At 45.5% G+C, this 12244-nt stretch overlaps 1 protein-coding gene across 3 annotated transcripts in view; it reads left to right on the forward strand.

The window, feature by feature from the left end:
- Positions 1-10060, forward strand: part of LOC106584532 (RNA-binding Raly-like protein) — a 75052-nt gene extending 64992 nt beyond the window's left edge. For all 3 annotated transcript variants that reach the window (XM_045706055.2, XM_014169936.3, XM_014169933.3), the window contains 5 exons: positions 472-638; positions 5053-5166; positions 5648-5802; positions 7982-8029; positions 8504-10060. In XM_045706055.2, coding sequence (XP_045562011.1) covers positions 472-638; positions 5053-5166; positions 5648-5802; positions 7982-8020 — 475 coding nt within the window. In that variant the 3' untranslated portion in view covers positions 8021-8029; positions 8504-10060. The remainder of the gene's footprint in view (positions 1-471; positions 639-5052; positions 5167-5647; positions 5803-7981; positions 8030-8503) is intronic.
- Positions 10061-12244: the final 2184 nt, after the last annotated feature.

Raw genomic sequence — 12244 nt, forward strand, 5'->3', positions numbered from 1 at the left:
CGCATCTACTTGCGACTGCTCATGCTGTAAAAACGGTCCAGTTCATATTGAATGGCACAGATAGCAATGGCTATTTGCATATAGATCTACTGCAGCTCTGATTGGTTACAGCGCACCGGTCTGTGTAGATTACAGGCCTTGATTGTCAATGCAATAGAATTCTACTCCGATGCGCTCTGCCTACAAGAAAATCTTTTGTAGTTAGTTTTGCATAGTAAATCTTGCATAGTTGGTTTTGTTTCAGTATGTTACGTTGAAAGTGGCTAATTTTGCGTTGATTTGAGCACAATTCCCACAGTAGAGCGAACTAAAGGGGAAAAACTAGAAAGTTGAGTGAAGTTCAATCTTGTGCTTCTCTGCGCAGGCTGATATTTCTTCTGTGTGGCAATCCGAGGGAAGCTGTGCTCCCACTAATGTGTGCAACTTAGAGGGAACATTGCTCATAAGTAATATTGTGTATTTTCCCTACAGGGTGTTTGACTACCAGCGTGTCCCAGCCTCCGTAATGCCAGTCCCAGTGGAGCCCAGCCCTATGAAACACTCCCGTGATCCCTCTTTCTCTTTCGGCCTGCACCGCTCCAGAAACAGACCACAGGGCAAGAGGAGCGCACAGCGCACCGGCTCTTCCAGGGCCAAGTGTAAGGGACCTCACACACTGTAACATACACACACTCATGCACGCACACATACACAATCTGTCATACTGTGTGACTTACACACTCATGCTCACGCGCACTCTATGCAGTCACACACAGTCCCATTCTTACCACACACAGACACACCCTCACCACACACAGACACACCCTCACCACACAGTCCTACACTCACCACACACAGTCCCAACCTCACCACACACAGCCACACCCTCATCACACACAGCCACACCCTCACCACACAGTCCTACACTCACCACACACAGACACACCCTCACCACACACAGAAACACCCTCATCACACACAGACACACCCTCACCACACACAGTCCTACACTCACCACACACAGTCCCACCCTCACCAGACACAGACACACCCTGACCACACAGTCCTACACTCACCACACACAGTCCCACCCTCACCACACACAGACACACCCTCACCACACACAGTCCCACCCTCACCACACACAGACACACCCTCACCACACAGTCCTACACTCACCACACACAGTCCCACCCTCACCACACACAGACACACCCTCACCACACACAGTCCCACCCTCACCACACACAGACACACCCTCACCACACAGTCCTACACTCACCACACACAGACACACCCTCACCACACACAGAAACACCCTCACCACACACAGACACACCCTCACCACACAGTCCTACACTCACCACACACAGAAACACCCTCACCACACACAGACACACCCTCACCACACAGTCCTACACTCACCACACACAGACACACCCTCACCACACAGTCCTACACTCACCACACACAGACACACCCTCACCACACACAGTCCCACCCTCACCACTCATAGAAACACCCTCACCACACACAGACACACCCTCACCACACACAGTCCCACCCTCACCACTCACAGAAATACCCTCACCACACACAGTCCCACCCTCACCACTCATAGAAACACCCTCACCACACACAGTCCCACCCTCACCACTCATAGAAACACCCTCACCACACACAGACACACCCTCACCACACACAGACACACCCTCACCACACACAGACACACCCTCACCACACACAGACACACCCTCACCACACACAGACACACCCTCACCACACACAGACACACCCTCACCACACACAGACACACCCTCACCACTCATATAAACACCCTCACCACTCACAGTCCCACCCTCACCACTCATAGAAACACCCTCACAACTCATAGAAACACCCTCACCACACACAGTCCTACACTCACCACTCATATAAACACCCTCACCACACACAGTCCCACCCTCACCACTCATAGAAACACCCTCACCACTCATAGAAACACCCTCACCACACACAGACACACCCTCACCACACACAGACACACCCTCACCACACACAGACACACCCTCACCACACACAGACACACCCTCACCACACACAGTCCCACCCTCACCACTCACAGAAACACCCTCACCACACACAGTCCCACCCATAAAAAACAGCTCATTACAGGGAGAATGTAATCTGTGCATGTGCAGTGAACATTTTATCTGGAGTGTGTGAGCATATGAATCCGTGTGGGAGTGTGTTTGTATGCCTGAATGTTCCTCCCTGTGTAATGTCATCCCTACATGGGGAACGGCAGCGCTGGGAGCCCCACAGTACAGTGAGAGGCACCAGATGGTCTCTTCATTAAAAGCTCTCTGCTCCTTCCACTACCAAGCCTACCATACCCAGTCTAGCAGCATGCTGCAATTATACCAAGTTAATAGTGCGTAACAAATAAGAATTGTTTATACTAGTTTATTACAAGCCTTAATAGTTTTTACTGCCAGCCCATCAGAGGGAAATTAGATTGTAGCTGCAGAGGTCGAACAGCTTTTAACAGTAAAGAGTTTCAGGGTTGTGATATGAATGTTCCATTACAGACCACAGGCTACTGGAGAGAGATGTTAAGGGAGACAGTAGGGTGCTTACAGTGATGGCATGAATGACAAGACAAAGTGGAGGATAATTAAGGGAGGCACGATTGCCGATTACCCAGGCCCGATTGCTTCTGCCAAATTTAAAGCCTGGCGCTGCCCGAAACCAGAAATAACTCTGTTAGTAAATCTGTTAGCTGCTCCTCTATCTCACTCGCTCCCTGCGCGCAGACAGCTCACTCTGCTTATGGGGCTCTGAGGCGGTAACCATAGTAACGGCTCTGCTTGGGCTACTCTGCTCAATGAAGAGACATGAGACCAGTGAGTTGGTAGCTACTTTTCAGCACTCTAAACTCCAACATTATTATTTTCTGTGAAATAATCTCTCCTGTCTTATATTTGACAAGGTTGAAGCATCTTCTGACACAATGTTATGATCTTATTCAGATATGACTGTACTGCGCAGCAGAGCACGAGCAAATGGCTCAGCTTCAAAATGTTAGTGATACACTATATATACAAAAGTATGTGGACACTCCTTCAAATTAGTGGATTCGGCTATTTCAGCCACACCCGTTACTGACAGGTGTATAAAATCGAGCAAACAGTCCTGCAATCTCCATTGACAAACATTGGCAGTAGAATGGCCTTACTGAAATGTTTTCACTTTTTTACCTTTATTTAACTAGGCAAGTCCGTTAAGAACAAATTCTTATTTTCAATGACGGCCTAGGAACAGTGGGTTAACTGCCTTGTTCAGGGGCAGAACGACAGATTTTTACCTTGTCAGCTCGGGGATTTGATCTTGCAACCTTTTGGTTAGTGTCCTGGCGTCAGGCCCTACACCCAAACAAGGGCACTGCGTTCATCCACCTTGGCCTGCTGGCCCCCCTACCTCTGCGGAAGCACAGTTCCCGCTCAGCCCAGTCAAAACTGTTCGCTGCTCTGGCACCCCAATGGTGGAACAAGCTCCCTCACGACACCAGGACAGCGGAGTCAATCACCACCTTCCGGAGACACCTGAAACCCCACCTCTTTAAGGAATACCTGGGATAGGATAAAGTAATCCTTCTAACCCCCCCCCCCCAAAAAAAGATAGAGATGTACTATTGTAAAGTGGTTGTTCCACTGGATATCATAAGGTGAATGCACCAATTTGTAAGTCGCTCTGGATAAGAGCATCGCCTAAATGACGTAAATGTAAATGTAGTGGCCCAACATTCTAACCACTAGGCTACCTGCCAGCCCCCTAAAAACTCTGTGACTTTCAATGTGGCACCGTCATAGGATGGCATCTTTCCAACAAGTCCGTTCGTTAAATTCCTGCCCTGCTAGAGCTGCCTCGGTCAACTGTAAGTGCTGTTATTGTGAAGTGGAAACATCTTGGAGTAACAATGGCTCAGTTGCGAAGTGGTATGCCCGACAAGTTTACAGAATGGGACCACGAGTGCTGAAGCGTGTAAAAATCGTCTGTCCTCGGTTGCAACATTCACTACCGAGTTCCAAAATGCCTCTGGAAGCAATCTCGTCACAAGAACTGTTCATCTAGAGCTTCATGAAATTAAGCATAGTGCCAACTGTGCTTCTTCACCTGCATTGCTTGCTGTTTGGGGTTTTAGGCTGGGTTTCTGTACAGCACTTTGAGATATCAGCTGATGTAAGAAGGGCTTTATAAATACATTTGATTTGAACTGTAAAGTTTGGTGGAGGAGGAATAACGGTCTGCGGCTGTTTTTCATTGTTTGGGCTAGGCCCTTTAGTTCCAGTAAAGGAAAATCTTAATGCTAAAGCATATAATGACATTCTAGACGATTCTGTACTTCCAACTTTGTGGCAACAGTTTGGGGAAAGCCCTTTCCTGTTACAGTATGACAATGCCCACGTGAACAAAGCGAGGTCCATATAGAAATGGTTCATCGAGATCGGTGTGGAAGAACTTGACTGTCCTGCACAGAGCCCTGACCTCAACTCCATCAAACACCTTTGGGATGAATTGGAATGCCGACTGCGTGCCAGGCCTAATCGCCCAACATCAGTGCCCATCCTCACTAATGCTCTTGTGGCTGAATGGATGCAAGTCCCCGCAGCAATGTCCCAACATCTAGTGGACAGCCTTCCCAGAAGAGTGGAGCAGCAAAGAGGCGACCAACTCCATATTAATGCCCATGGTTTTGGAATGAGATGTTCTATGAGCATGTGTCCACATACTTTTGGTCATGTAGTGTACATTTAGTGATACCTGAGCCCTGGCCGTACCCTAGTTGTTGAAGAAAAAACAGGCCCTACCCGGCCCTAACCCCATGTATAATGTCAGGGCGGGTTGGACTCGGGTCAGGTAGCAGAGCTCTAGTCTGTTTCTACACTATTAAACTCCTCTGGGCCCAATCCTTTTTTAAGACCTACACTCATACATTTATGTCAATGGGAGATTTGTGCAAAAGAGGATTCATCCTTATCTCTCTTACTCTCTCCCACTCTCTCTCTGCAGTGAAGATGGCAGAGCTGCTGGCCATAAAGCGGGAGTTAACTCTGATCAAGGTGCAGATTGACGGACTGCTCGACAGCGTGGACAAGATGGACAGACAGAGGAAGGACCACTCAGGTAGAAGAGCTTGGCTGGAGGCTGGGGAGTTAGTATAAAATAAACTCTTCATTGGAAGCTTAACTTTGGGAATTTCTCAGATTCTTTAGTGCTACATACGATACATTATTTCTAATGCTCTTGATAAGAGCTAACTGGAGGGGAAACGTATTATTCATTGATGAGAGTAAAGAAAATCTATTCATCATCAGATTGTTGGCCCATTATGACTCCTATTTATTATCGATTGGGACATCTTGCATCAGTGAGCACTACATCCATGTGTACAGGATTGGCAGGTGGACTAATGTGGCGCTATCTGCAACGACAGGAGTAAAAAAAAAAACACGGTTAAAATCAGGGCTATATTTTCCATGGAAAGCTGAGGTGCACTGAAAACAGAGCCTACTGTACTATTGCTTACACAATGTCTGTGTGTGTGTGTGTGTGTGTGTGTGTGTGTGTGTGTGTGTGTGTGTGTGCGTGTGTGTCTGTGGTCCAGATTCACCTCCTACCCAGGAGGGCAGTGTGTCGGACTCAGTGAGCAGTCTGGAAGATTCTCCCGTCAGCCTCCCGCACAGACAGAGGGAGAGCCCAGAGCCTGGAGAGGCCAGCGATGAGGACCAACACCTCCAACACTACCAGCTCCACTGCAGGGTAAACAATACATCATTCTGCCTCCCTCTACTGGAGACACAACACTACCAGCTCCACTGCAGGGTAAACAATACATCATTCTGCCTCCCTCTACTGGAGACTCAACACTACCAGCTCCACTGCAGGGTAAACAATACATCATTCTGCCTCCCTCTACTGGAGACACAACACTACCAGCTCCACTGCAGGGTAAACAATACATCATTCTGCCTCCCTCTACTGGAGACACAACACTACCAGCTCCACTGCAGGGTAAACAATACATCATTCTGCCTCCCTCTACTGGAGACACAACACTACCAGCTCCACTGCAGGGTAAACAATACATAATTCTGTCTCCCTCTACTGGAGACTCAACACTACCAGCTCCACTGCAGGGTAAACAATACATAATTCTGCCTCCCTCTACTGGAGACACAACACTACCAGCTCCACTGCAGGGTAAACAATACATCATTCTGCCTCCCTCTACTGGAGACACAACACTACCAGCTCCACTGCAGGGTAAACAATACATCATTCTGCCTCCCTCTACTGGAGACACAACACTACCAGCTCCACTGCAGGGTAAACAATACATCATTCTGCCTCCCTCTACTGGAGACACAACACTACCAGCTCCACTGCAGGGTAAACAATACATAATTCTGCCTCCCTCTACTGGAGACACAACACTACCAGCTCCACTGCAGGGTAAACAATACATCATTCTGCCTCCCTCTACTGGAGACACAACACTACCAGCTCCACTGCAGGGTAAACAATACATAATTCTGCCTCCCTCTACTGGAGACTCAACACTACCAGCTCCACTGCAGGGTAAACAATACATCATTCTGCCTCCCTCTACTGGAGACACAACACTACCAGCTCCACTGCAGGGTAAACAATACATCATTCTGCCTCCCTCTACTGGAGACACAACACTACCAGCTCCACTGCAGGGTAAACAATACATCATTCTGCCTCCCTCTACTGGAGACTCAACACACCTGCACCACCAGTAACAACTTCTGTGTGGGCTGTTTGTCAACGTTTTCTGAAAGTCAATATCTTAGCATATTAGCTGTCACCGTTGGTTGTCATAGTTATCTAGAAGTGGGTGGGTGTTATTGAACAAAGAGAGCAAGATATTGGTAGAAAAATAATTGTACTAGCTTATTGTAATTTTTTCCAAAGAGTAATTATCTGCAATTACAGCCAAGTGTCTGCCTACCTGTCTGACACAATAAGGGTTCTGGTTCTGTACCACTGTTCATTATCTATGCCAGGCCGTGAGTGCGACATGCTCACTGAGTCCAACACACTGCATGTTGTCCTGGAGGCAGCTCTGCAGAGTGGTCTCTAGCTGGCACAGCCACCAAGACATACATCTGATTTTAAACCTAACCTTAACCACACTGTAAAAAGTGCATTTTTGTTTTCATGAAATCTGAAGATATAGGCAATTTTACTTTTCAGCAGGCCCATCTAGTGATAATTGCTCAGTGTCGCCTACAGGGCAAGATTCATGACAATTTTATTTATTTATTTTTATTGTACCTTTATTTAACTAGGCAAGTCAGTTAAGAACAAATTCTTATTTTTAATGACAGCCTAGGAACAGTGGGTTAACTGCCTTGTTCAGGGGCAGAACGACAGATTTTTACCTTGTCAGCTCAGGGATTCGATTTTGCAACCTTCCGGTTATTAGTCCAACACTCTAACCACTAGGCTACCTGCCGCCAATAAACCTCAACCTGCGGCTGTGTGGGCTGAGCTGTAGGTGGGTTCACCAGGCAGGTGAGTCATTGTTTCTCTGACAGTTGAGGGGGAAGGGGGAGGAAGATGGAAGGTATGAATAGAGGAGAAGATTGTTAACCAGTCAACCACTGTACTGCATTCCAAATCTGCCTCAATGGCAAGGGATAATTCCACCTCCTAAGGTTGCCAGGCAGTGTCACTCATCCCTCCTAAACTTGGTTATGTGCTGACCTGACAAACACTGTGCTATATTTGCTCATCTCCATTTAGAAACCATCACTTTCACCGATCAAAAAGTGATCTCCAAAATTACCACAGCTGGGCATTTGATTAAGTTGATTTTGTTGGTCGATTAAAATATCCTGATTGCGCTGTGACTGTAATTCTCCATCTGTGCATCTGTTTAAAGTCTTCTCTCTGTCTTTTGGTTTCTCAGATAAATAACCATCAATCTGATCTGGAGGATGACATGTGAGGAGATCAGGTGGGTATGGCTAATAAAGGTGATTTGACAGAACTATATCACTAAAAAGCATTGCTTGCATTGGAATGCTGTGTAACAAGTATAGGTTAATATATTGTGATATCGAGGTGCTTATGTTGTTGAAAATGGTCTCGGATCATGATGTACATACTGTACATATGAATTATTGAATGGTGTAGATGACCAGGTGTCGTTCACTCTTGGTGATGATGTATTTTTAATTAGGAAAACTTTATGTTGATTTTGGTTTTAAGACCAATGATGGAATGTACAGTACATTAACTTGAAACTGCACTCGCACTGTAGCACTTTTGTACTTTGTAAAGCAATTTAATGATCTTGAGGATTATGTGCTCCTGATAATGTTTAATGTCTGTTTTATGTGGTGAAGCCGAAAACAAATTTCCACATTGCGTGGACCAATAAAGTTTTTTTAATTTAAATTCTCCATCTTCTCACTTTTACTCACTCTAGACTCAAGGACCTCAGTGACAGCAGCACACAGAGATGGAGGGGGATTGAAGTGAAAGGAGGCGTGATCATCTCTAATCACAGTCAACATGGACACAACCCTCAAATAAATATACTGTTCATTACAAAGTAGAGCTAGGGCGATAAACTGGAAATTATCGACAAGAACCATACCAATCACTTATCGCAGGCATTTTGCTGATATCGTTCATTACGATAAGTAGCCTATACTAGAGAAATGTGAAGTTTGAAATGAAATCAGTTTGCTAAAATGGGTGATAGTCATTGGACAATTGATGGCTACAACCATCACACTAGTAGTAGTAGGTTAAAGAATAATAATAAAAACTGGTGCACATTAATGTTAAAAACGTGTCATTCTATTTACCGTAATTGCATCAATTCAGGCAATTTTTCGCAATATGGATTTGGTCCATATCGCCCAGCTGTGTTACAAAGATGGATCTTCAGTGAATTGTTTTGTTTGATGAATAGGACATATCTCCCTGGTTACCCTCCCTGGTTACCCTCGGTTCCTTTATCACAGTCAGATTCTGCTCACCTTCGTGTCTCCATCTCCCCTTTAAAACAAGTTCCTACTGACTTATGGACTCAACAAAATATGGCAGCTTTTTAAAAAAGTGTAGTCTCTTGCGAAAGGGGACTGGCAACCAGTGGTGGTTCTAGCTTGTATGGCTCCCTGGGTGAACCCCCCTTCAGAAAATCCTATATCACACATATACACAAATAGAATAACACACTTATAAAGAAGAGAACCGGATTATTACACTATTGCACTTCACACAAATTAAATTGCAAAACTAATTGCATTACTAATTGCATTAGTACTGTACAAAATTAGAGGTGCGCTATTTGATAGATTCCCCCGCTCCCCCTACCTCTGTCTTCCAGTGGGGAGACCTGAGGTCAACCTACCCCCGCTCCCCCTACCTCGCTTCCAGTGGGGAGACCTGAGGTCAACCTACCTCGCCCCCTCCCCATCTCATACTTCTGAGTGGGAGACCTTCCCAGGCAGTAGCCTGCCTAGCTCACAAACTACAATCAGGGTGCGCACTTCGACAAGGTTAATTGACCCACAGTCTCACCCGGCGACATTATATCATTGACGTGATGTGCAAATGAGCTATAGAAAACCAATCGCGCAAATGTCACCATTCAGAATTATTTTTTTTGTTTTTTGTGTGGGCGCCCCATGCCGCCCCCGGCAAGATGCCACCATGGGTGGCTGCCAATGTCGCCAATGCCTAAATCCGCCACTGCGGATATGCTTCAGATATGCTTCAGACAGACCGACAACTACATTTTCTCTCAGATTAGAGATAAGGATTTGCAATGCTGTTTGCCACTTACTGTATCCAGTTCGCCACATAATTGGAATGTGTAATAAATCAATTGATATAAAAAGCCATTCAAGATTTACCAGGCAGAGGCCAACAGTATCAGACATCTACACTCGCTGTGCGTTCTCCTGTAATCTTTCCATATTGGTCTCTACCAATTTCCCAGTGTCCACATTAATAAAGACTGTCAGTGTGATAACAGCTGTCTGCATGGTGTTATCACTGGGCTTGTAATCACCATGCCTGTTGTCATTATTTGAAGCCAGCCATGTTTGGAACTAACAAAGTGGTGCCCCTATAAAACCCCAGGGACCAGTATGCATGGGGTTATGGCTTTGGTGAATTACAGTGTTAATTTGACTGGTTGAGAAATTTGATTACGAACCTAGAGGAGTCACTGCTGTTGTTTAAGAATGGGTACTGCCCTCCCCTCACTGTCACCACTGTAGAAGTGAGATATGTACATGTACAGTAGATGCTGAGTACTTACAGTGAGGGAAAAAAGTATTTGATCCCCTGCTGATTTTGTACGTTTGCCCACTGACAAAGAATGATCAGTCTATAATTTTAATGGTAGGTTTATTTGAACAATGAGAGACAGAATAACAACAAAAAAATCCAGAAAAAAGCATGTCAAAAATGTTAATAATTGATTTGCATTTTAATGAGGGAAATAAGTATTTGACCCCCTCTCAATCAGAAAGATTCCTGGCTCCCAGGTGTCTTTTTTATACAGGTAACGAGCTGAGATTAGGAGCACACTCTTAAAGGGAGTGCTCCTAATCTCAGTTTGTTACCTGTATAAAAGACACCTGTCCACAGAAGCAATCAATCAATCACATTCCAAACTCTCCACCATGGCCAAGACCAAAGAGCTCTCCAAGGATGTCAGGGACAAGATTGTAGACCTACACAAGGCTGGAATGGGCTACAAAACCATCGCCAAGCAGCTTGGTGAGAAGGTGACAACAGTTGGTGCGATTATTCGCAAATGGAAGAAACAAAAGAACTGTCAATCTCCCTTGGCCTGGGGCTCCATGCAAGATCTCACCTCGTGGAATTGCAATGATCATGAGAACGGTGAGGAATCAGCCCAGAACTACACGGGAGGATCTTGTCAATGACCTCAAGGCAGCTGGGACCATAGTCACCAGGAAAACAATTGGTAACACACTACGCCGTGAAGGACTGAAATCCTGCACCGCCCGCAAGGTCCCCCTGCTCAAGAAAGCACATATACATGCCCTTCTGAAGTTTGCCAATGAACATCTGAATGATTCAGAGGACAACTGGGTGAAAGTGTTGTGGTCAGATGAGACCAAAATGGAGCTCTTTGGCATCAACTCAACTCGCCGTGTTTGGAGGAGGAGGAATGCTGCCTATGATCCCAAGAACACCATCCCCACCGTCAAACATGGAGGTGGAAACATTATGCTATGGGGATGTTTTTCTGCTAAGAGGACAGGACAACTTCACCGCATCAAAGGGACGATGGACGGGGCCATGTACTGTCAAATCTTGGGTGAGAACCTCCTTCCCTCAGCCAGGGCACTGAAAATGGGTCGTGGATGGCTATTCCAGCATGACAATGACCCAAAACACACGGCCAAGGCAACAAAGGAGTGGCTCAAGAAGAAGCACATTAAGGTCCTGGAGTAACCTAGCCAGTCTCCAGACCTTAATCCCATAGAAAATCTGTGGAGGGAGCTGAAGGTTCGAGTTGCCAAACGTCAGCCTCGAAACCTTAATGACTTGGAGAAGATCTGCAAAGAGGAGAGGGACAAAATCCCTCCTGAGATGTGTGCAAACCTGGTGGCCAACTACAAGAAACGTCTGACCTCTGTGATTGCCAACAAGGGTTTTGCCACCAAGTACTAAGTCATGTTTTACAGAGGAGTCAAATACTTATTTCCCTCATTAAAATGCAAATCAATTTATAACATTTTTGACATGCGTTTTTCTGGATTTTTTGTTGTTATTCTGTCTCTCACTGTTCAAATAAACCTACCATTAAAATTATAGACTGATCATTTCTTTGTCAGTGGGCAAATGTACAAAATCAGCAGGGGATCAAATACTTTTTTCCCTCACCGTATAAACCAAACCACCATGTTTTGTCATTGTCAATGACTTGAGGAGGGATTTTGTTGATTGAGTTATTTTGGGGACCATTACGGCTGGTGTCAAACTTAGGGGGTGCTTCAATGTCACAACTGAAAACTATTGTTTATTGTAAATAGTCATAACAATTGTCAATAATGCTAACGTTACTGTATAACGTTCTACTCATAGAAATTGATTCTGTTTCTATGGTTTTACCATGGTGACTGTTTGAAAACAACAGTTGAAAAAAGTACATTTCACTTTCTAAATGAGCAGCAAG

The sequence above is a fragment of the Salmo salar genome, chromosome 23 (genome assembly GCF_965601325.2).
Source record: "Salmo salar chromosome 23, fSalSal1, whole genome shotgun sequence".
Classification (NCBI taxonomy): domain Eukaryota; kingdom Metazoa; phylum Chordata; class Actinopteri; order Salmoniformes; family Salmonidae; genus Salmo; species Salmo salar.